The sequence below is a fragment of the Carlito syrichta genome, unplaced genomic scaffold (assembly GCF_000164805.1).
Source record: "Carlito syrichta isolate Samal-C Ts95f unplaced genomic scaffold, Tarsius_syrichta-2.0.1 Scaffold288381, whole genome shotgun sequence".
NCBI classification, from domain to species: domain Eukaryota; kingdom Metazoa; phylum Chordata; class Mammalia; order Primates; family Tarsiidae; genus Carlito; species Carlito syrichta.
The window spans coordinates 277,127-301,647 of NW_007232477.1; the positions used below are offsets into that span (position 1 = coordinate 277,127).

The 24,521-nt window shown below is 43.1% G+C and overlaps 1 protein-coding gene across 2 annotated transcripts in view; it reads right to left on the reverse strand.

Annotated features, from left to right (window-relative positions):
- Nucleotides 1–24,521, reverse strand: part of SBF2 (SET binding factor 2) — a 241,686-nt gene that overhangs the window by 4,728 nt on the left and 212,437 nt on the right. For both annotated transcript variants that reach the window (XM_021710296.1, XM_021710295.1), the window contains 6 exons: nucleotides 14,807–14,933; nucleotides 9,902–10,029; nucleotides 8,170–8,400; nucleotides 6,984–7,088; nucleotides 4,109–4,302; nucleotides 3,315–3,402 (listed from right to left, as the gene is read on the reverse strand). In XM_021710296.1, coding sequence (XP_021565971.1) covers nucleotides 3,315–3,402; nucleotides 4,109–4,302; nucleotides 6,984–7,088; nucleotides 8,170–8,400; nucleotides 9,902–10,029; nucleotides 14,807–14,933 — 873 coding nt within the window. The remainder of the gene's footprint in view (nucleotides 1–3,314; nucleotides 3,403–4,108; nucleotides 4,303–6,983; nucleotides 7,089–8,169; nucleotides 8,401–9,901; nucleotides 10,030–14,806; nucleotides 14,934–24,521) is intronic.

Consider the following 24,521-nt stretch of genomic DNA (forward strand, 5'->3'; position numbering starts at 1 on the left):
ACAGCAAATTCTTAATTTACTAGGTAGAGAATAATTCATTTAAGTATATTTTATGACATTTATGGACTATATGATATGTATAAGGAAGGCATAAGTAACTATTAACAGACATATATGTAAAATAACAATGCATTTTGTAAAAATTATATCTGTATATATGTCATTTTAATTTTAATGTTATGCACATAATATATAGTTATATGTAATTGGAAAATCAATGAACAATTTAAATAGGGGATTAGGCACAGAGAAAAAGAAAAATAATAAAGTAATTACATATGTCAGAATCAGCAGACTCCAGATATATAGACATGAAAAAAATATTAAAAAACTCAAAAAAAAAAAAAAGCCAGGTGTGGTAGCGAACGCCTGTAGTTTTGGCTACTTGGAAGGCTGAGGTGGAAGGATCATGGGAGCCCAGCAGGGCGATGCTGGGGTGGCCATGAACATGCCATGGTACTTCAGCCTGGGTGACAGAGTGAGACTCCAACTCACAAAAAAAAAAGATTGTTGGTGAACAAGCCTTACTGGTCCATAGTCTGTGGATTTCACTCTCCAGTATACATGGCAGGAACATGTCTGGTGCTTCTGACACTATGGCTCTGGTCTCAGACTTTCTTTGTTTCTCCTTTCAGGCATGGTAGGGCTAAATGGAAAAACTGTACAACTTTTGTATTAAAGAAGTCCAAAAGATTAATAAGAATGCAAGTATAATTTGATGTAATTGTCAATTATAGAAAAATTATAACTCTCTTATATTAAGTCATTTTGCAGAACTTTTCTATACAGTACAAGCACTATGATTTTAGATTTACTTTATTTTATCTTAATTTATTTTGAGACAGGGTCTTTCTCTGTCACTCAGGCTACAGTACAGCTATACTATCATAGCTCACTGTATCCTTCAACTTCTAGGCTCAAGTGATCCTCCTACTTCAGTCTTCCAAGTAGCTATAACTATAGGTGCATGCCATTGCACCTGGCTTATTATTTAGAGACGGGGTCTTGCTGTGTTGCCCAGGCTGGCCACAAACTCCTAGGCTAAAGTGATTCTCCTATCTTGGCTTACCAAAGTGTTGGGATTATAAGTATAAACCATCACTCCTGGTCTGTTATTTTAAAGTACAGCTTCCTAAAAGGCCTTCCATTTGTAAATTTGAAAATAAATTCTCAAAAGATCTAAAAATTAATCTTCCATATGATCCTGCAATCCCCCTACTGTGAATATACCCAGGGGAACTCAAGTCACTCTATGAAAAAGATACCTACACACGTATGTTTATTGCAGCATTTTTCACAATACCAAAAACATGGAACCAATGGTGCTGCCCATTGAAAGTAGACTGGATAAAAAATGTGGTACATATACACGATAGAATATTATGTAGCCATAAAGAAGGATAAAACTATGAACTTCACAGCAACTTGGATGGACTTAGAGTCTATAATATTGAGTGATCTATTACGGAAACAAAAAACAGAGTATCACATGTTCTTACTCATAAGCAGACCTTGAACAATGATTGTAATACTATAAGAGAAGGACTGGCAGTAGTAGGAAACTGCCGGGGGGTGGGGGGCACACCTCATTGACAAGGGCACCTGCATAATGAACATTTGTATACCTAACCCTGAACTGTACCCCACATCTTTAAAATAAAAACTTTTTAAAAAAGAAATTCTTCATATTCTCCCATAGTTTTTCCTCTTCAAAGACTGTAATCTTTATGAAACCCTTTGACCAGAAGAAAAGGTAGTCCCCATATATAGTCTTTATTTTTTCTTATTTTTCATGTCTTTTGAGTCGGAGTTTCACTCTGTTGCCCAGGCTGGAGCGCAGTGGCACGTTGTTCATGACCACCACAGCCTTGACTTGCTGGGCTCAGATGATCCTTCCACCTCAGCCTCCCAAGAAGCTGGAACTACAGTTGAACGCCGCCATACCACCCGGCTAATTTTTTGTATTTATTGTAGAGACAAGGTCTTGCCAAGTTACCCAGGTTGGTCTTGAACCTGTGGGCTTGGGCAAGCCTCTTGCCTCTGCCTCCCAAAGTACTGGGATGACAGGCGTGAGCCACCATGTCTGGCCTTTTTTTTTTTTTTTTTTTTGAGTTGGAGTCTCTTACTCTGTTGCCCAGACTGGAGTGCAGTGGCAGGCTCATGACTACCGCAGCCTCAACCTGCTGGGCTCGGGTGGTCCTTCCACCTCAGCCTTCCAAGTAGCTGGAACTATAGGCATGCACCAACACACCCGGCTAATTTTTATTTTATTTTATTGTAGACATGAGGTCTCGCCAAGCTGCCAAGGCTGGTCTCGAAACCGTGGACTCAGGCAATCCTTTCATCTCGGCCTCCCAAAGTGCTGGGATTATAGGTGTGAGCCCCAGTGCCCGGCCCAAATAGTCTTTATCTGGAAGAAGTCTTCTAGATGCAGATCCAATCAGAGCCCTGTATAGGGGTAACAGTTCAGGTCTTTTCCAACAGAATCCATTTTATAGATGAATGCAACAGGAATACACATTTGTAAGTCTTGGCCTCAAGGCTGATTGGTTAGTTCCAAGGTAAATTAAAGCCTGCAGTCAGCATGGGAGGCCACATAACTCTCACTAATGGAGGGTGCAAGTGGCTGGAGATGTGGGTAGGTATCATGCTCCCTGGAGATCACATGAGCAAAGATTATGATGCATCATTTAATTAACCAATCCTGCAGTGACAGCTAAGAACCTAACACAGTCAGCAAGGCCCAGTCCAGCACTTGCTCACTGTGAATCTCAGGTGTGAGTGAGCACATACACTCCTGCCTCTTCTGGGGCCCTCCACCCCCTGTTGCTGCCATCTCTAAGGAAGAACAGCGTCTTCTTTAGTGACCAGCACAGCAATGGGCACAGAGGTGACATCCAATAAATGTCCGTTGAATAAATTAACACCCTCAGTTGGGAATGGACACTTTCTGCTGTGAGGATGTTCTGGGGAGTGCTCATGGGTACAGGCTTGTGTATGCCTGCAGGATGTGCGGAACAGGCTGAAGACCTCAGGAGGTCCTGGCCTGGGGGGTTAAGAGCAGGCGCAGGAGATACGTTAGCATTACAAAAAGGAGTTCTATGGCTCTTGAGGCTCTGGGATTAGCTGTTATAGCCTCTGCCTGTAGGCACCAGGCAGGCGACTTTGGAACTTCCCTCACTGGCCTTGTGCAGGGGCATCTGGGCCCTGGAAGAGCCCCCAGGCTGCATATGAGAGGTTCTAGGAGAGTCCCTAGCCAGGGACTGAGAGTGCCCTACACAGAAGTAATTTCTTTTGGCTTTAAACAGTATTACCTGATGCTTTGTTACATCCAGAACAAACCAACGGGGCTTCCAACCTTTCAGCAAAGCTCCTCTTTTGTAAAGTGTTCCCTCAAAGGACCTAGAAGAAATGATGCCATGACAGTTAATTTTGATTTTTCATTTAAAAAATGCTGTAAAGGGGAATGTCTGTTGTTTTGTTTGTCAATCTCTACTTCCCCTGGGTGACCCCCAAAAGGCCAATCAGAGTCTCCCTGGAATTTTTCCACTAGAACTTCTTGGGAAAGGACTGCCTTTCTGCCGGGGCCACCACAGTTGTGAGGCCTGGAATGATCAGGAGCCACCTTTGGTGCCATGTTGGGATTGATGGAATGCAGAGGACAAAGCAGAGTCAGGAAACAGACACCTAAAGAGGCTGTGTGAGGAACCAGCATGCCCTTGGCTGCCCTAGTTGATGTGAGTGAATTCCTTTTTGCTTTAGCCAGCATGAGCTGGATGTCTGATGGCTGCCCCTGACCAAGTGCTGGCTAACACATATTCCCTCAAAAGCTTTGGCAGACACGAGTTAAGAACAATTAGGACTCAGCCACAAATAGATACAACCTCCTGGCATTATCTTTAGTTGTAAGTTTGATTTTTCCTCTTCAAAGAACCATCTAAAGCATTGAAAACACATCAAAACAAAACAAAACCCAAAGAAACAAAGACTGAAAGCAAATCCATTTCAAGTTTAGAAAGGCTGCACTGCACAAGCTTAGCGTACTGAGGGACCTGTGGTTTAGCCTTGGGGAAGGCTCCAGCGCGCCTAGCAGGGCTCGGCATGTCACCTGTTTTCATCACTCTTGGATGTGTACTGGCTGTACAGCGTGGCTGCTCTGCGGTCTACTCCATTGGACGGGGAGACGCCGGCATTCTGCTCCTCCCCTGGGCTGCTGTCCGGGAGGTGCAGCAGAGACCTCTTCTGATAGGAAGGTAGGTTGGTAGACACAATTCCTGGGGAGCCCGATGGGTGTCTTTGGGACTAAAAAGACAGAACAGGAGCTAGGAAAGCTTTACAGACACTTTAAGCAATGGAGCGAATAATTTCGTTTATAAAAATTTATCTCAACAAAAAACCTGAACTAATGAGCAAAGAGTTATTCTGGAATTATTTATAATAGTAAAAGATTGGGGCTGGGCGCGGTGGCTCAAGTCTATAATCCCAGCACTTTGGGAGGCCGAGGCGAGAGGACTGCCTGAGCCCAGGGGTTCGAGACCAGCCTGGGTAACTTGGTGAGACCTGGACTCTATAATAAATCAAAAAATTAGCTGGGTGTGGTGGTACATGCCTGTTGTTCCAGCTACTTGGAAAGCAGAGGCAGAAAGATCGCCTGAGCCCAGCAGGCTGAGGCTGTGGTGGCCATGAGCGTGCCACTGTACTCTAGCCTGGGCAACAGCGTGAGACTCCAACTCAAAAAAAAAAAAAAGGGCAAAAGAAAGAGGTGAAATTAATTCTACAGGCACAGTGGCTCAATCCTGTAATCCCAGCACTTTGGGAGGCAGAGGCAAGAGGACTGCCTGAGCCCACGGGTTTGAGACCAGCCTGGGCAACATGGTGAGACCTTGTTTCTATAATAAATCAAAAAATTAGCACTCCTATAGTTCCAGTTACTTGAAAGGCTGGGGTAGAAGGATCGTGGGAGCCCAGCAGGTTGAGGCTGTGGTGGCTGTGAGCAGCGTGCCACTGAATTCCAGCCTGGATGACAGAGTGAGATTCTGACTCAAAAATAAAATAAAATAAAATAAAACAACCTAAATGTCCATTATTAGGGGACTTCAAACAAATTATGCTATTTCCATATAGTGGAATCTTAGACAACCATTAAAAATGATGATGTGACTGGGCTCAGTGGCTCAGCCTGTAATCCCAGCGCTTTGGGAGGCTGAGGTGAGTGGACTGCCTGAGCCCACGGGTTCGAGACCAGCCTGGGCAACTTGGCGAGACCTCATCTCTACAATAAATAAAAAAATTAGCCGGGTGTGGTAGCACATGCCTATAGTTCCAGCTACTTGGAAGGCTGAGGCAGAAGGATCGCCGGAGCCCAGCAGGTCGAGGCTGCGGTGGCTGGGAGTGGCCACTGCACTCCAGTCTGGGTGACAGAGTGAGACTCCAACTCAAAAAAAAAAAAAAATGATGATGTGACAAATGGAAAAACATGTATGTCAATGTTGAGTGAAAAAGAAAGCAGCGTTAAAGTAGCATGTATAGTAAATCTTTTATATGTGAGTTTAGGAGGATAAAAAAAGTTTGACAGCATAGTGCATAGTGGTTTATTTCTCGGTTATACATTATGGGTAGTTTTCATCTTTTATTTTATAACTTTCCGTGTATTATCTTATTAAAATATTCCTTACTTTCATCATCATAAAGAATTAAGACACTGTTCTATTTTTCTGAGAAAAAAAGCATTAAGGCATCACCTACCGTATGTGGTCTATCTACCAGGTCCTGAATTGCCATCTGAAGGCAAGAGACAGAGCCTCCGGAACCCTTTTAAACCACAAAGCTTTTCTTCTACCCTCCATTCTTCTTGACCTCTCTGTGACATCCGACCCTGCTGACCTCTTCTTCCTGAGATGCTCTTCAGAACACTCATCTGTCCTAGCTTCCCTTCTGCTGCTTTTGAGCCATTCTGATGTGGGTATGAGTGGTGGCTCTACCAGCTGTGGCTGTGTGATCTCTCTGTCCTGTTTCTCCCATGGGAGAGAGAACACCACTCTCTCATGGTAGATTAAATAAGATGTGAATGAGTGTGTGTGGTACTAAACACAGACTATGTGCTGGATAAATGTTTCTTAAATCAGAAGCAGGAAATGGGGTAAGAAGCAGAAAACAGAGTATTTGGTTTCAAAATATTTTTGTGATAAATGCTTCTTAAGCCAGAAATAGAAAAGGGATTGTGAACGACAGAAAGTAGTAAATGTTGTCATTTTATTTTATTTTATCTTATTTTTTGAGTTAGAGTCTCACTCGGTCGCACAGACTGGAGTGCAGTGGCCGCTCCCGGCCACTGCAGCCTCGCCTGCTGGGCTCCGGCGATCCTTCCGCCTCAGCCTTCCAAGTAGCCGGAACTACAACACGCTACCACACCCGGCTGGTTTATTTTTTATTTTTTATTTTTTTTATTGTAGAGATGAGGTCTCACTGCCCAGGTGGGTCTCGAACCCGCGGGCTCAGGCAATCCACTCACCTCAGCCTACCAAAGGCGAGGGATTATAGGCTGAGCCACTGAGCCCGGCTGTCATTTTAAAATACATTTATTTTCTCTCTTTGCTTATTTCTCTGGAGCAAATATGGTCTTGGCGTTCCCCTCCTCCCTCATGTGGTAGAAGATCAGCTGAAACCACAGAGGCACTGAGACAGACAAGAACCCAGCAATTTCCCCTGGATTCGCAGTGCTGAAACGTAAGTATTATGTCACTATGGTGACGTGAGACACTCAGGAAGTATTCAGTCTTTTGGAATTCTCTGCTCTGGATCCCCAGGGCACGATCCCTCCCTTTCTACCCTACCTAAGTCAGGGGGCCCACTGCCACAGGTGACAGGACCCTTTCCTCTGGCCATATACCCTGCAGGGTCCTGTCACCTGTGGCAGTGGGCCCCCTGAGTTAGCGCCCTCACAAGGCTCAGAAGTGGTTTCTCAAGGGGCACTGCCAACTCACGTGCTCTGCCCTTGGTTCCTCTTTAAGGTCCACGGTGACCCTTTCCCACAGCTGCTGCCACTTCTCAGGGGTTTGGTTCAATTTATGCTCCAATTTTTCAATTTCCTGTGAAGAAAGGAAAAGAAGTTTTTCGACGGATCAGTATTTGACAGCAATCAGGATGTGCCCCAGAGCCACACTGCTTCTGTGCTGGGTCCAGATGAGCAGCACGGCCAGAGGGCAGCTGAGGGGAGTGGTGGACAAGGGCCTCAGGGGTCTCCCCAGCCAGGAACAGTGTGAGGCCTCTAGCTGGTGTTGCACTGTGGCAAATTTGGTTTATTAGGACCTATGGCTGGGCCTTTTTGTACAGGGTCACTTGCATAGTAGGACATAGAAAATGTATCCCAAACATCTTCACCCTTGGGCAGCCCATGGTGGTCAAAGCAAAAGGTTGAGCCGGGCCAGTGTTCCAACCCTGAGAGCTGAGGTAGATGAGAAATCTGCTCTTGACTGAGAAACCCCTCAACTCTGATGACTCAAACCAGATGTGGAAAGAATGAACCAGAAATGCCCTAGGAAATGGCTATCCCTTCTGGCAAGGAAGCTGGAGGTTGGAGCAGTTGTCTCTGTGACACCGTGACTGAATGAAGTATACTCTTCCCGGTCAGGAAACCTGAAGAGAAAACTCTTCAGGAACTGTCGGGCCCATATGAGGGCTTAAAACCATTTCTCAGAGTGGCTACTGCCAAGATAGTTTTGCTCCAGAACATTCCTTGCAGAAGATGGTTGGCAATACTCCCATCAGGCCATCAACTACCCACACTCTGACCAACTCTTCTGACCAGAGGAAGTAAAGCACCCAAGAGAGCCATAGCCCAGGCCTGACTCAGGCTGCTCGGGCAACTAAAACAGCTAGGGAACTGCCGGAAGGAGAAATTGCTCCATTTGCTCGATTACTTTCCTGTAATGCTAGAAGCTCACTTTTATGGAGATGCTTTCTACAGTGGGTCAGCCTGGTCCCCCACTGATGCTGGGGAGCAAATCTGGTTTCTTCATACTCTGGGAGTGCTACTGTCACGCTAGTTCAGAGTAAGGAGAGCCATGTTTAGAAGTTTGTAAACCAGTCTTCGCTTAGCCTGTTCTTTTGGCTGCGTGCCTCTAGGGCCCGTGGTGCCCCTAAGTGTGTGTCTACATGAGGCTGACTTACACTGAAAAGGCTGGTGAGAGCATCGGGCTGAGTGCAGCTGATGTCATCGTAGCATGGCCACACTGTTCTCCTCTGGCTCAGGGGCCCAGCTCCTCCGAGGTCAGAGTCTTCCAAGGGGAAGTGCTTGGGGGTCAGCATCATCCAGTCATAGGAAGGCCCTGTGGACAGGGTCTCCTCAATGTAGTAATCCCACTTCTTGAGGCTAGATATATTGACATTGGGCTTCAGTGCCTGTTTAAAGAAAACTGAAATATAGTTTCATCTTGACTCCAAAGTACCCCAAGCCTTCCTGACAGGCCAGCCCCTAACAATTGTAGGGTCCAGGGCGAGTATGAATGGAGGTTCAAATACCACAGGTCTAAACAATTAAAAGTTACACATCAAGGTGAACTACTCAATAAATAACTATTAAATAAAACATGTTCTAGTCCTCCTTGATAAATATAACTTCCTAGTGACCTGGAATCTAGGTTCAAATAGAGAATTCCTGGATTCCTAGAATTTAACAGTAGGAAGTGGTAGCACTGGGGGAACTGGCCTCAGTTTCCCGTTCTTAGACTAACCCCCTCTCTTCCCATCGCAAGTCTTATATTCTAAGGGCTCTTGCATGAATGTTTGTGGATACCAACCCATGAAGCCAAACTCTGTCCATTCCCTGCCAAACAGCTACTTCTTGCCACCCTTGGCATCGGCATAGGCACCAACTGGGGAGACTGACTTGCAGAAGTACCTTGGCAAGTGGCTTGAATTCAGGCAAGGAATTTCAGAGTCCCCAGAGCACAGTTAGAAGGGGCACCTCAGCATGTAACTCTGGTTTCTTGTTTTTCTCATCTGGTGAGGGAGACGCAGCTGGAGGAAGGCTAGACTGGGGTCCTAAGCCTGGGGCCTGGGACAGGGGCTCCTCTTGCCCTGAGTCAGGGTGGGGCTGCTCAGCGGACCAGTCTGTTCCATTCCCGAGCCTACATCCTGTGCATGTGTGTGGCAGAGTATAGTTGTCCCAAGATATGCCACCCTTCTTGGGCTAGGCTCCAAACATCCCTGCTCCCCTTCCCACGGGGGTCCTTCCATGGCTTTGGTACAGACGGACTTAAGGAAACTTTTTCCTTCTTTCTTTTTTTTTGAGTTGGAGTCTCACTCTGTTGCCCAGGCTGGAGGGCAATGGCATGCTCACAGCTACCGCAGCCTCGACCTGCTGGGCTCAGGCGATCCTTCCGCCTCAGCCTTCCAAGTAGTTGGAACAACAGGCATGCACCACCATGCCCAGCAAATTTTTAAATTTATTGTAGAGATGAGGTCTCACCAAGCTGGTCTTGAACCTGTCAGCTCAGGCAATCCTCTCACCTCAGCCTCCCATAGTGCTGGGATTATAGGCATGAGTCACTGTGCCCGGTCAAGGAAACCTTTTCTGACGTATTTTAGATTTTCAGCTTAGACACCTATTGATATTTCAAATTTTGTTAGCTCTTTCTTTCTAGGCAAAGTTGCCTTGCTTTGAGTCTCTTGAAATTATTCCTTCTAGGTTTTGTGGGTCAGCTCCTAATTTCTGTGGCAATAATTTGGTGAGCAGTCTCCATTTCTATTGCAACCCAAGCCCATGGTGCCTCAAACTTTTAAATAGGTTTTGGCGTGACACTTAGCTGAATGTTTATAAAAAGCTTATATATACTAAAAGGAGGGAAAAATTTAACACAAAATATACAGGAAATAAAACCTAAGGGATTTCTTACTCTACCTCTATTTCCACAGGTGAATATAAGTAATTAAAGAAAATCGGACTCTTTTTGTGCATTCTGTCAATACACTCCCAGATACAAATTCCTTTTTTGGCATGCTTATCTCCTTTGTCATCAAATAAAGTTCCTGCAAATAAAAAAAAAGTTAAATAAATTAACAGTTTGCCTAAAAGTATGATGATGTGGATGCATGTGGCACATGAAAAAGTGAAATATTTCTCTCTTTCCTTTTTTTTCTTAAAGAGACAGGTATCACTCTGTTGCTCAGACTGGAGTGTAGAGGTGCAATCATGGCTCACTGTAACCTCACACACCTGAATTTAAGCGATCCTCCCACCTCAGCCTCCTAAGTAGCTGGGAGGATTACAGGTGTATGCCACCACACTTGGCTAATTAAAAACATTTCTTTTTGGTAGGGATGGGGTCTTGCTATATTGCCCGGGATGGCCTTGAACCCCTGGCCTCAAGCAGTCTTTCTGCTTTAGCCTCCCAAAGCACTGGGATTACAGGCATGAGCCACCATACCCAGCTAAAAGTGGAATATTTCTTATGGCTCTAAAAACAGCAACATATATGCAGAAATCTTAGGAATAACTGCAAAGCTAAACACAGGACAAATTTCACAGCTATGTGGAAACAGATCAAGATGGAAGGAAGACGTTTTCCTAAGCAGCTAGCAGTATATCACGATTCTTTTGCTTTTTGAGTCAGAGTCTCACTCTGTTGCCCATGCTAGAGAACAGTGGCACGATCACAGCCACTGCAGCCTGTATCTGTTGGGCTCAGCCTATCCTTCTGCCTCAGCCTTCCCAGTAGCTGGAAGTACAGCTGCGTGCCACCACGCCTGGCTAAGTGTGTCATGACTCTCTTCCAGTCTACGTCTCGCATCTGTAGCTTCACAGAGGTCCATGCCAGAAGACAGTCTACACATTTTTCAAGAGGAAATAGAATGACTTAAGAGCTGATTTGATGAAACGCAGTTAAAAACGTAATTTTATGTTTCTCTTTTAAGCTGTTGACTGTTTATTATGAAGCCATTTAAAGTGTTCTCTTGTTTAGTGGTTTATATATACTGCAAATCACAGTCACAGAAGGGTGTGGTCTGTATCCTTGGGTGACTTAAAAACAAAAGCAGAATCTAGGGGGCATTTCAGGAGTTTTCTGACGCAACCTTTGTACCTTCCAATCAAGCTATTACTAACAGGAGCCCATGTTTTTAATAGGAAGAAAGATGTGTCAAGGAGAGGCAAGAGACATTTTAAAAGGCCAAGAAGGGTGTCTCTTAGCAGAAGGGTGTCTCTTAGTAGTCTTGCTTTGAATGAAATGACTCAGTCAAAAGTCAACAAGCAGTCTGTCAGAAAAGAATATCTCAAGCCCAAGGTTGTATGAAATGCTATAATATATGGGGCCCCAAGAATAATGAATGTTTTCTCTACCTTTTAATTGCAGGGTCCAGTGCAGTGATTCTCAACCCTGGTCACACATTAAAAGAACCAAGGGCTATAAAAAAAAATTCCAATGTCCAGGTCTCACCTCAGAATCTCTGGGATGGCCTCAGATATTAGTCATTTTAAAAGTCCAAGTGACTTCAATGTCCAAAGCTGAGACAGCTCTAAGGGTTGCAGTAAATTTTTTTTTTTTATGAGTCAGGGTCTCACTATACCCAGGCTGGAGTATAGTGGCATGATCATGGCTCTATAGTGGGATGATCATGGCTCTCGGCAACCTCAACCTCCTGGGCTCAGGCGATCCTTCATCACAGCCTCCCGAGTAGCTGGGACTACAGGTGCATGCCATCATGCCTGGCTAATTTTTTTTTTAATAGAGATGAGGTCTCACTATGCTGCCCAGGTTGGTCTCAAACTCCTGGGCTCAAGCAGTCCTCGTGCCTTGGCCTCTCAGAGTGCTGGGATTATAAGTGTGAGCCACTGCGTCTGACCTGGAGATAATTTTTAAAGCCACCTCACTTATCTGTTACTCCAGGTGGGGCCTTGAGGTATGGATTACATTGAAGGGCTGTGTGGTAGTCAGCCCCAGCTGGAAGAGGCTCTGGACACCTTTGTAGACAGGAAAAGAATGAGCTGAAACCAGAAGAGAGGACTCAGTGCCTGGCCCTCCATTCCTTAGGGCAGCACTCCCTCGTCCTTCTTAGCCACAGTAACATCTGGTAACTGACCAAGTTCAGTGGATTTTTCTCATAATACCCACATGGCTGGCTCAGGGCAACATGTACACCTATAGGGAACTCCTTAAAAGTAGTCTGAATCAGCCGGGCTCGGTGGCTCAGCCTGTAATCCCCCAGCTTTGGGAGGTTGAGGTGAGTGGACTGCCTGAGCCCGTGGGTTCGAGACCCGCCTGGGCAACTTGGCGAGACCTCATCTCTACAATAAATCAAAAATTAGCCGGGCGTGGTAGCGAGTGCCTGTAGTTCTGGCTGCTTGGAAGGCTGAGGTGGAAGGATCGCTGGAGCCCAGCAGGTAGAGGTTGCGGTGGCCGGGAGTGGCCACTGCACTCTAGTCTGGGTGACAGAGTGAGACTCCAACTCAAAAAATAAAAATAAAAAAAATAAAAAAAATAAATAAATAAAAGTGGTCTTTTAATAAATAAATAAAAGTGGTCTGAATCATCAGAAAGCTAGTGTCAAATCCCATCAAATTATAATCCTATAACCCCAATATGTAACAATCAACATATTAATCTTCTAGGACACAGGAGAATCCATTGTATTGAAACTTTTCGGATGAAATCTTTTTTTAAAAATTTGAGTCAGAGTCTCACTCTGTTGCCCAGACTGGAGTGCAGTGGCACACTCATGGCCACCACAGCCTCGATCTGCTGGGCTCAGGCAATCCTTCTGCCTCAGTCTTCCAAGTAGCTGGAACTAGAGGCTTGCGCTACCATGTCCAGCTAATTTCTCTTGACTTAGTGTAGAGACGAGGTCTTATCAAGTTGCCCAGGCTGGTCTTGAACCCCTGGGCTCAGGCAATCCTCTCATCTTGGCGTCCTAAAGTGCTGGGATTATAGGCATGAGCTACCACGCCTGGCTCTGATGAAATCTTAACCACCATGACTGATGGATTCCACCAGCAGTGTGTCAGCTTGATAACTAGTGCATCTACCCAGGCACAACAGGGACAACCCAGTCTGGACTAGGGGTCCTGAATCAGGTTTCTTTGATGCTAATTAGGTGAGTGGCATACTGTCCAGACAAGGGGCTGGAGAGATGATCTCTAAGGGAATTTTTTCAACAGCCCTGTCTGATAGACAGAGCCACTATCCTTGTTCAGTTTTTCAGATGAGGAAACTGAGGCTCAGAGAGATGAAGTCATTGACCCAAAGTCACACGTTGCCTGACCAGTGCTCTACCCACTGGCCCAGTGGCATGACTCAGCCTTGGCAGAAGTGGGCTCACCAGAGCAGCTTTAAAAGCTGTTGATGCCTGGGTCCCACGATCACAGACTCAGATTTAACGATTGAGGGTGCTGTCTGGATGCTGGAAGTTTCACAAGCTCACCAGGTGATCCTAACGTTCAGTCAAATCTGAGAACCACAGCACTAGACCTTGCTGCTTCTCTAATGAAGAGAAGCCCTGGTCGTTGGCCACATCTGCATGCTGCTAAGGTAATCTGTTGATTCGCTTAATACAGCAAAATAAACTGCTCTACTAAAAAAATAAAAACCAAACCCCCAAAAACCTACTCCAGGGAGGCAAACACCCGTACCGCACTCACACCAATATTTGCACATGTTCCTTTCAGTGACAAAGTTGAGCGTGACCTGTGAGTCCTGCAGATCCAGGTCAAGACCACCTGAGACCAGACCTGTGGCAGCTGTTACCATCTCTACTTAAAACCTTCCCAGCTTATGGGTGCTTAAGAAATTAAGGTTTCTAACTGCAATGTGAAGAATGACAATTCCATGAGTCAAGAAAGGTCTGGAAGTATAAACAGGAAGGGAAATGGTCTCACCAGTGCTGTTTCCCTTACCAAAAGTATGAAATGTCATACTAGACAATCTCAACAGCATGGTCTGGAAAGTAGTATCTACTGATTTCAGACTTTAAACTGAGACTATCAGTAAACATTTTCTTGCCACTGAAGAGTCCTCTTTATAAATACTTTGGTACACATGATGTACTGAACATGGCAGCCTTTTTTTGTTTGTTTGACTTTTAACAAAAATAATCATGTGTATCCTCCCTTTCCCTCTCTGACATAAATGTGAAATCCCCTTGGGAAGCGTTTACACAGGGCTGACTGACTTTCAGAATCTACTCTTTACAACTATTATTGCTATTAAAACATATGATGGTGATGTCTAAAATTTACTGAGTGCTTACTATGTACTAGTGACTGTGCTAAAGAATTTACAACTGTTTCCTCATGTGAATCATCATGGCCCTAAGGGGTGGGTTCTATTACTGTTCTCATTTTAAAGATAAGGAAACTGAGGCTCAGAGAGGTGCCTAACTCCCCCAAAGTACTCAGTTGGTTACTGGCATTGCCAGGATTTAACTTTGGTCTGTTTGCTCCAGAGCACAGGGCCTTAACTGCTATTTAAACTACCTCCAAGGTAGGTGCCCTTCCTATCAGAGTGTACCAGGGTTGGAAAAACTATGAGTCAAATGTTCTCCTAAAATAGTGACATCACTGTGAGATATTAAAATAGTAAACAGATTTGACTTTATAAAGGTGTGACAGGAATGACCATTTGCCATTCCTAAGAGCCAACAGAGCACATACTCTCAGAATCTGGGCACTTAGCATAGCCACTATACATTCACAGTTCAGAGTAAACCCTAACTCTGAGCTTGCCATGTTCGGGGGTAGTTACACTATGAGAGTTTTCATTGAAAACATGCAAAACTAACAAAAAAGATGCAACAAGGGCATATAAACACATACCGTGCTCTAATCTTTCATAGTCTGAGTCCAGGAGAAATGTTTTGAAGCGATTAGACACATAGTGGAAAGCCAGGAACTTTAAGTAGTAGAGATTGAATTCAAATTCAGTTGGATACTGTTTGTGAACCTGAAACACACAAGGCAAAGAGCAAGATTCAAACAGAACAAAAACTGAATGCCATGCCACTGAATGCAGACCTGAAACCTGCAGGAGACCATTTAGTCATTCATTCAACAAACACCTGGATCCCTACCATGAGTAGAGATGGGAAGGGAATTAACTTTTCTGAGCACCTACTATGTGCTAGACACCATACAAGGGATTTTTAGAAATAAAATCTCATTTAATCTCTACAACATCACAAGAGAGGCATTATTATTCCCATTTTACAATACAGAAAGTTTAGGACTAGCTAAAGATATTTACCCATGTCATTCAATGGTAACTAGTCAGCCCAAATTTGAACCCTAGCTTGTTCGGCTCCAAGGTCTATGCTCCACTTACTGAAAATCACTGATTTACTACATTAAAAAGTGCTAAGCCGGTGTGGTGGCTCAAGCCTGTAAGCTCAGCACTTTGGGAGGCTGAGGCAAGAAGACTGCCTGAGCCCGTGGGTTTGAGATCAACCTGGGCAACATGGTGAGACCTCATCTACAACAATCAAAAAATTAGCCTGGAGTGGTAGCAGGTACCTATAGTTCTGGCTACTTGCAAGTCTGAGGTGGAAGGATCACTTGAGCCCAGCAGTTCGACACTGGGGTGGCTGCGAGCATGCCACTGCACTCCAGCCTGCATGACGGAGTGAGACTCCACCTCAAAAAAAAAAAGGTGCTAAAATTAAAATGTGCACTTGACTGGTATAAATTAACATAAATTATAGTTCTTGCTTTCCAGGCACTTGTGGTATAATAGCGTGAAATACAACAAGACAAATTATTCTTACAGAAGTTTGGCAATGAGAGGATTGAGAAGAGATGGTGGTACCTTAATGGGACCGTGAGAGACATTTTCTGGACAAAGGAAATTTTAGAACTTGTAAGCATTCGTATGAAGACAAGTCTGAAGGCAATCCAGAAGCCAACAGACAGAGGACACATTTCAGAAAAAGAGCTAATAACCTAGAGAATAAGGTCTGGAAAAGCAAGAAGGGATGAGGAGGCTGGGACTGAGTAGAGGGAACAGCCTCGGAAATCAGGAGGGATGCAAGAGTAAGTAAAGAGACGAGTTCAGGTGCCAAGGGATGGAAGGGGCTGATGGCCTTTAACCTTAATTTTTCATCAGTACAGTAGGCAATGAGGCCACTGGATCGAGGAATAACAATGAGGGAGAGACATGGAAGGGAGAGGGCAGGGCAACGCTCGGACAGCCACAGGGCGATAGTATCTTTAGACAAGCTGTATGCAGACTGTGTGGAGCCTCTCACAATGGCAGAAGGCAGATTGATGACCCTGTGACACCCCTCAGTCCACCTCGTAATCGCACCTCTGTATTGCTCAAACGTCCAGTTAGAAAATTTTGTTTGGTTAAGATAAATTCCAATCATAATTGTACTTGCTTAAAAGCTGTTTCAGATTAACACGACAGGCAAGCTGTCTAGAAGTCAGCGTTCCTCTCCATATTTAATTTGGCAGTGTGGACCCACACTTGGTCAGCTGGGCCAGCTGAAGTGAGCAGGCATATGTTGACTGTCCAGTGGACTAATGGGAATTTAAAGTCATCATCTGGTCTAGCAGGATTGATGGCTCACGCCTGCAATCTCAGCACCTTGGGAGGCCGAGATAAAAGGATTCGACATCAGCCTGGGCAACTTGGCAAGACCTCGTCTCTACAATAAATAAAAAAATTAGCCAAGCATGGTAGCACTGTAGTTCTGGCTGAGGTGGATCTCCTGAGCCTAGCAGGTCAAGACTGCAGTTGCTGTGATTATGCCACTGCACTCCAGCATAGGTGACAGAGTGAGACTCCAACTCAAACAAATAAAAAAAATAAAATCAATAAAATAAAATCATCTGACTGGGTGTGGTGGCTCACAAGTGTAATCCCAGCACTTTGGGAAGCAGAGGCGAGAGGACTGCCTGAGCCCAGGGGTTCGAGACCAACCCGAGCAGCTTGGTGAGACCTTGTCTCTACAATAAATCAAAAAATTAACTGGGCATGATGGCACATGCCTGTAGTTCCAGCTATGTGGAAAGCTGAGATGGAAGGATCACCTGAGCCCAGCAGGTCAAGGCTGCGGTGGCCATGAGTGTGCCACTGTACTCCATCCTGGGTGACAGAGTGAGACTCTGACTAAAAAAATGAATAGATAAATAAATAAAGTCATCATCATCTGAATATCGCTGATTTATCAAAGTTTATCACCTTCAGAAACCTAGTTTTCTGTGATGATTATAAGTGGTTTTTTTTCCAGCATCTTCTTATTGACTTTTTAATTGATCCGTCCAAAATTTTAGCTTGTAAGTAATGCAAAATAAAATAGATTTTAGGAACATGCATTTAAAAAGACAGTTTGATTCCGGCTACTCGGAAGGCTGAGGCAGAAAGATCGCCGGAGCCCAGCAGGTCGAGGCTGCGGTGGCCGGGAGCGGTCACTGCACTCTAGTCTGAGCGACAGAGTGAGACTCCAACTCAAAAAAAAAAAAAAAAAAAAAAGACAGTTTGACTCCTTTGCAGTGGAGTAGCCACTGGCCTTCCTGCTGCATCAGGTCTCCACAGGACAGCATAGCTTTCCGTGGATACTGTGACATGGCTTGAGTGGCTGGGTAGTGTGCCATACTCTAGGTTTTCAGAACTGTAAGCATTTGTATTAAGTATGAATTTTTCCATCAGTGAAAATGAAGGGATTAGATACCATGGGTTTCCTGTGATCAGGCTACATGAGGAACTAATTATAAAGACTAAGCATAGATTTAAGAGTTTATAGTTGTAAACTTAGTTAAAAATAGTTAAGGGTCAACATAACTATTTTATAACATTATAACTGGGTATAAAAATAAGTTTATCTAAGTGGTTATTATAATTAGCAATATTTTCTTCCATTTCTCAAATGAAAAATACATTTAAAAAAATACTTTTTTTCCTTGGGTTGTTAGCTCTCTGTGTGTGTCTCTACTGTCAACTCTGTCCCGATACAGTGATTCTCATTCAAATGCTTGCCCTGTAGATATATATGCACACCAAAGAAGGCCCTGGGTTTGACTCTACCAGGCCTGCTTCTCTGGTCTTCCTGGCTCCTTCTTAAGTGTTGTTCAGATCTTAAGTTTACCCCTCAACCTGTCCTGAAATGCCACGTAAGACCATCTAGTCTGAGTTCTTGCTTTGGAATCAATAGCCACACCTCCAGGAACCAGATGATGGAGAGGGGCCTGACTCAGTTGTAAGGGACAGAAGGGGACAGGCCAACTGATGATGGAACTTGGTTCCCTACCATCTGTGAGCTTCAAGGAGACACCTGTAGTGTGTCAGGCAGGGTGAACTCCAAAGACAACTGCTCAGCAACCCTTGGAGTAAACCTTCTGTAGCCAGAGACCAGCCCCTGGCTCACTGTTTCTGGGGGAAGAAAGGTTCTTTCTACTGATCCAGTCCATAGTATGTTCTAAAATTTCTTCAAAAATATTTATTAAGGCCAGATGTGATAGCTCACGCCATAATCTCAGCACTTTGGGAGGCCAAGGTGGGCACATTGCTTGTGCCCAGGAGTTTGAGACAAGCTTGGGCAACATATTGAAACCTTGTCTCTACAAAAAAATAAAAAATTTAGCAGGGCGTGGTGGCGTGCATCTGTAGTCCCAGCTACTTTGGATGCTGAGGTGGACAGGTCACCTGAGCACAAGAGGTCAAGGCTTCCGTGAGCTTTCATCATTGTGATAATGCCACTGTACTCCAGACTGGGTGACAGAGTGAGACCCCGACTCAAAAAAAAAAACAAAACAAAAAACCACCTTTATTAAACAAAGTCTCAAAATAATATCTCTTTCAATGAATATTCTCCACAGAAGCCATGTACTTCACACATACTTGTATTTTTCCTTGAGTATTCTGATATTTAATATATCCAGGATTATGATTTTCAAGACCCACTTCTGAGGTAAAGCAGAATGGAAATGATAATAAATGTGACCTTAAGTTGAACTTACAGGCATTTCAGGGAGATCATATGTTAGGACTAAAAGTGAAACTGCTCTACCAGTGGAAAAAAGGCTTTCACAGACCACTGTACTGGCCTTACCGCAAGCCATGCCCTCTACAATTATGCTAGAAAGGCTAGACAATTTTTCAAGGCCTCTTGCACTCACCCTTCTGGTATTGAAACTGGTGCTTAGAGAGCATTAAGGTGTGTGTGCCTGGGGGCACTGTGTATGTGTCCTTACATGTGTGTCACAGTAGCACCTGCAGTTGCTAACTGCTTGGGGTTAAAAAACAGTCTGCCCTCAAACTGGGGTTAATGATCAGATCTACTGGAAGAAAGATGCAGAGCAATTTGCTTTTTTTTTTATTCTTCAGAAACAGCTTAAGTAAGAAGCTTGTGAGAATTTCTTCAACAGAAAAAGAGACGTTATGTCAACCCGAGTTTCTTTACTTGTATTATCTGTCACACAGTACCCAGCCCCCTTTGGAAACCTAAAACTGCTTCCTTTGTCTGTCAGTTATCTAAAATGTATTGTTCTTTGTTAAAGACGCTGCCTATTTTGAGTTCTAACTCATTGCCTTTAAACCTGTACCAATGACCTTACATTGGGTGTTAATTCTCAATTAGGATATGAAAAGATTCAGCAATGATCGAGTTCCTCCTGGAGGGGTGCTAGACCAACAGTCATGGTCAGGAGTGCGCTCTCTACACTGGCCTTCTTCAGTGGTACTTATGTAGCTTTGTTTGTTTGAGATCCTAGTAAGAAAGGCAGTTGCTGGAAAGCATCTAAGCTGCCAGCACCACAGAAACCCCACTGATGCTCCCTCTCGTCATACTGATATACATGTTGTAATACTCTGAAAGTTCCAATAATGCCCTGAGGGATGAGATTCCACCTCAGTACTCAGTTAGCAGATTCCCTAACTTGACACCCTTGAGTATCTACTCTTTACTAGTATAACTGATGCCATCTTGGAGTCCTGGCATCAGTTGTCTGCCTTGAGTTCCTTTTCAGTGAGGTTTCCCCTAATGAGATGTGCACTGCACTTATCACTCAACTTGCTTAGATTTTCTCTTGCTAATCTGTCTTTTGTCACAGGAGTCGGACCTAACTATGAATTTATGAGGGCTAAGGAAAAATTATATTTCCTTCCTGACACTTCTATTCCTGGTTTCCTAAGATTTTTGGTAAGGAATAAATGATTTTGCCAAATGTTTGTTTCTATATCTAATCAGATTATTGTATGTTTTTCTTGTTTTCATTTCTTAATATGGTAAATTCCAGTGATTGCATTAGAATGTGAAATCAATTTGTATTGCTGGGATAGACCCCATTCAACCACGGTATATTATCTTTTTAATATATTGTTGGACTTGATGTGCTAAAATTTTGTTTAGAAAACTTTATTCTCTCTACTGACTGTCAGGGATACTGGTCTATAGCTTTCTTTTACCGTCTTTGTCAGGTCAGGGCAATGTTAGCCTTATGGATTAAGTTGGGACATATTCTCTTTGCTTCCATTTTCAGGAAGAGTTTTTGTAGAATGCTATTCTTTCTTTCTTTTTTTTTTTTGAGTTGGAGTCTCACTCTGTCATCCAGACTGGAGTGCAGTGGCCGCTCCCGGCCACCGCAGCCTCGACCTGCTAGGCTCCGGTGATCCTTCTGCCTCAGCCTTCCAAGTAGCCGGAATTACAGGCGTGCGCTACCACGCCTGGCTGATTTTTTGATTTATCGTAGAGATGAGGTCTCGCTGTCCAGGCGGGTCTCAAACCCGCGGGCTCAGGCAATCCACTCACCTCAGCCTCCCAAAGGCAGGGGATTACAGGCTGAGCCACCGAGCCCGGCTTATTATTGCTTTCTTAAGTGATTGGTAGAATTTTCGTGAAGCCACATGGGTTGAAATTTTTGGTGTGGAAAAATTTTAAGTACAATTTCAATTTCCTTAATAGAGATAGGCCTATTCGAGTTATTTATTTCTTCTTGAGAGAGCAGGTTAGTTTGTGTCTTTCAAGGAATTTGTCCATTTCATCTAAATTGTTGATTTTATTGGTATAAAGTTGTTCATAATATTCCCTTATGACCCTTTTAATATTTGTAGAATCTGTAGTAGTCATCTTCCTCATTTCTAATATTGGTTATTATCTTCTTTCTTTTTTTTGTTCAATCAGTCTGGCTAGAGGCTTATCAATTTTATGGATCTTCTCAAAGAATAGCTTTTGGCTTCACTAGCTTTCTGTATTGTTAACCACAATAAAGATTTCTGGGGCCTAAAGGCAAGTGTGCTTCAAATAGATTTAGCATTATTTTATTATGCAGAATTGGAAATAATAGGCATCTCAGCTAATAAATTAATTCTATATGAGCATTTCCCTAAATATGCTGATGAATAGAGTGTTAGGACTGTCTTGGGCATCATATGGATTCTCTTGTTCAAAATAATTTTTTATTTATTGTGCAAAAGATAAAAAAAATACAGACTAAAAATACAGACTTAAAAGACTAAGCTGTGTGAAGCATTCTAGTTTTGTTTTCCATTATGAAATGAAACCTGCCAACTTCACTTATTTATAAGATGAGAATCTGAAATGGAATTTGGAGAAGCATCAATTTATAGGGTCTTATTTTTTTGCCCATGTGCCATTAAGTACTTTGTAAAATTTAAAGGCCCATAAAAATAAGCTATGGCTCAAATCCCAGTAAAGAGCAACATTTTTTTTTTTTTTGAGTTGGAGTCTCACTCTGTCACCCAGACTGGAGTGCAGTGGCTGCTCCCGGCCACCACAGCCTCGACCCGCTGGGCTCTGGCGATCCTTCCGCCTCAGCCTTCCAAGTAGCTGGAATTACAGGCATGTGCTGCCACGCCCGGCTGATTTTTTGATTTATTGTAGAGATGAGGTCTCGCTGCCCAGGCGAGTCTCGAACCCGTGGGCTCAGACAATCCACTCACCTCAGCCTCCCAAAGGCGCGGGATTACAGGCTGAGCCACTGAGCCCGGCTAAGAGCAACATTTTGAAAATAAAATGTAATACATTAAAATTGAATTCTGCTTTCAGGAATTACAAATATTAAGCTACAAGAGATGCTATATAGGATGGTATCAACATGTAAAGCACCATGGATGTAGTTAGACAAACCTTACAAGAATAAGTAGCTAATACAAATTTTTGCTATCTTACACATTAAGGCTTAACAATTTGTTAACTGTGTACTTTGTACTGTGCAAAACACTTGACACAAGAGTTAAAAATCCGTCCATATTATATGGGCTCAAATACTATAAGTGTTGATGCGAAACCACTTTGTTATAAAACAGCTTGGATTATGTCCATTTTTCCAGTTTTCAGTTGAATGGGAAGTAGGCAGCTATCAGAAACTCTTGACTATACCAAGAATTCAACAACTGCAGCTATTTTGCCAATATTAATGGATACATTTAGGAGTAACCAACCTGTGTGGGAGCAGCTTAGCTGCACACACACGCACTTACAAGGAAGGCTCATATCTTCAAAAGGCAAATAGCTTTCTCTTTGGGATAGGACCTAGGGTAGTGCTGGCGTAAGGTAACCACGAAGAGAATCACATCACAAAACTAGATTAGAGTGAGTCAATTTACAGTTTGAATATCAAACTTCACAGTTCACCACAGCCTCGACCTCCTAGACTCAGGTGATCCTTCCACCTCAGCCTTCTGAGTAGTTGGGACTACAGGTGCATGCCACCATGCCTGACTAATTTTTTTAATTTTTTTGTAGAGACAAGGTCTCACTAGGTTGCCTAGGCTGGTCTCGAACTCTTGGGCTCAAACAATCCTCTCACCTTGCCTCCCAAATGCTGGCATTACAGGCATGTGTCACTGTGCTTGGCCTGTTTGAATAAACTTTGAAGGCAAAGTCAAACTGTTGCTTGTTTTTCTCAAAGTAGGAAACAATGAAAAAGTTCTAAGATGCTCTCAAAGATTTACTCTAATACCGAAATAAAAGGGATGCTTTCTTATAATGCAACGTTTTCATTCATATGATACATATTTTTCCCCTTGGTATTAATTTTAAAAAGAGATTTTACATAAATATTTCTTCCTTGTATTTTGAATGTATTTTCCTTTTTAATTTGGCTCAATTATTTTATTTTAAGAAAAGGAAGCACCCTGTGATGATATCATCTGAGCTAAGCCAATTTCTTTTAGAAGCAAAAAAAAAAAAAACAAAAACCAAAAAAACTTCCAGATGTTGCTATTATGAAACAGTGAGCTAGCATTTATAATTCATTTGACACCTGGATATACTGGCATAAACAATGGCTTTTTATATGATGAGGCAGTTCTAATTTAAGATCAGTGCTTCATCTGTTTTCTTGTAACTTTATTAATACTAATGGACACGTCTAGGCCTGTGTCCATGGACTGCCTTTTGGTGTTAAGCATGTTAGAAATGGTTAATAAGAAGGGAACACATTCCACTAGGGAAAGCTTCACTTGCTGCTGTGTAATTTTAAACTTATTTTTTTTAAATGTTCTTGGGCCTGGTTCTGTTTTGTGTCCTCGAGAGACTGAAGATAGCATTAATTCAAATTATTTGGTAAAAGCCAGAGTCTTGTAAAGCCTAGTGTTCACTTGAAAGGCATTCAAAGAAGGCATTTTCTAATGCCTAAAACCAGTATGTAGGGGATGATGAAATACTACCTTGTAATTAAGTCAGCAAGAGTCAGAAGCACTATTTGTTAACGATAGTCTTCTTAGACTCCTCTGTTTTTGAATGAATAAACAATCCCTTTTCAGCACAAAATAATTTGCTTCACCAAAGCTGATACCTATCAGAGCCAAGTATCCTTTAACTCCTGCAATTAAGATCATATGCTTGCTTTGCTATGACTTGTCTGCACTTAGGTTATTATATATGTGGTAATAAGTCAAAGGAGGGTTCAGGCACATTTTAAAAGTTTATATTTTAATTTAAAAAATTTTAACATTGTACAGGTAGATTTGAAATAATACTAATGGGGTCTTCAGACCCTGAACAATATTACTCTCTACAGTTAGTGAAGCATTCAATCACTAATAAATGAACTTTCATTAAAAACCAACTTCTGATTTCTGGTTTATATAAAACATTTGAATTTTAACTCTTTATTTAAAAAAACAGCAGAAATTAAATATAAACCTCAAGTTATTTTATGTAACTTAATATTTTGTAGTTTTAGTGTCTACTGCAATAGAATCTAAAGATAATAGGAATGTAACTTATACCGCATTTTAGTTTATGTTGAATTGCTTTATTCATACTATTTAAGGGTACTCACAAAATACAGGTTACCTTTCAACATTCTGGACTCCTCACACTCCTTCCTCACTCCACCCCACCTCGTTCTACCCCCAACAGTAAAATATAAGAATTACATTCAAGGTTTAGAAATATTGTACTTGGGACAAAGTAATCTTCCCATCTTTTTTTTTTTTTTTTTTTTGAGTTGGAGTCTCACTCTGTCGCCCAGACTGGAGTGCAGTGGCCGCTCCCGGCCACTGCAGCCTCGACCTGCTGGGCTCCGCTGATCCTTCCACCTCAGCCTTCCAAGTAGCCGGAACTACAGG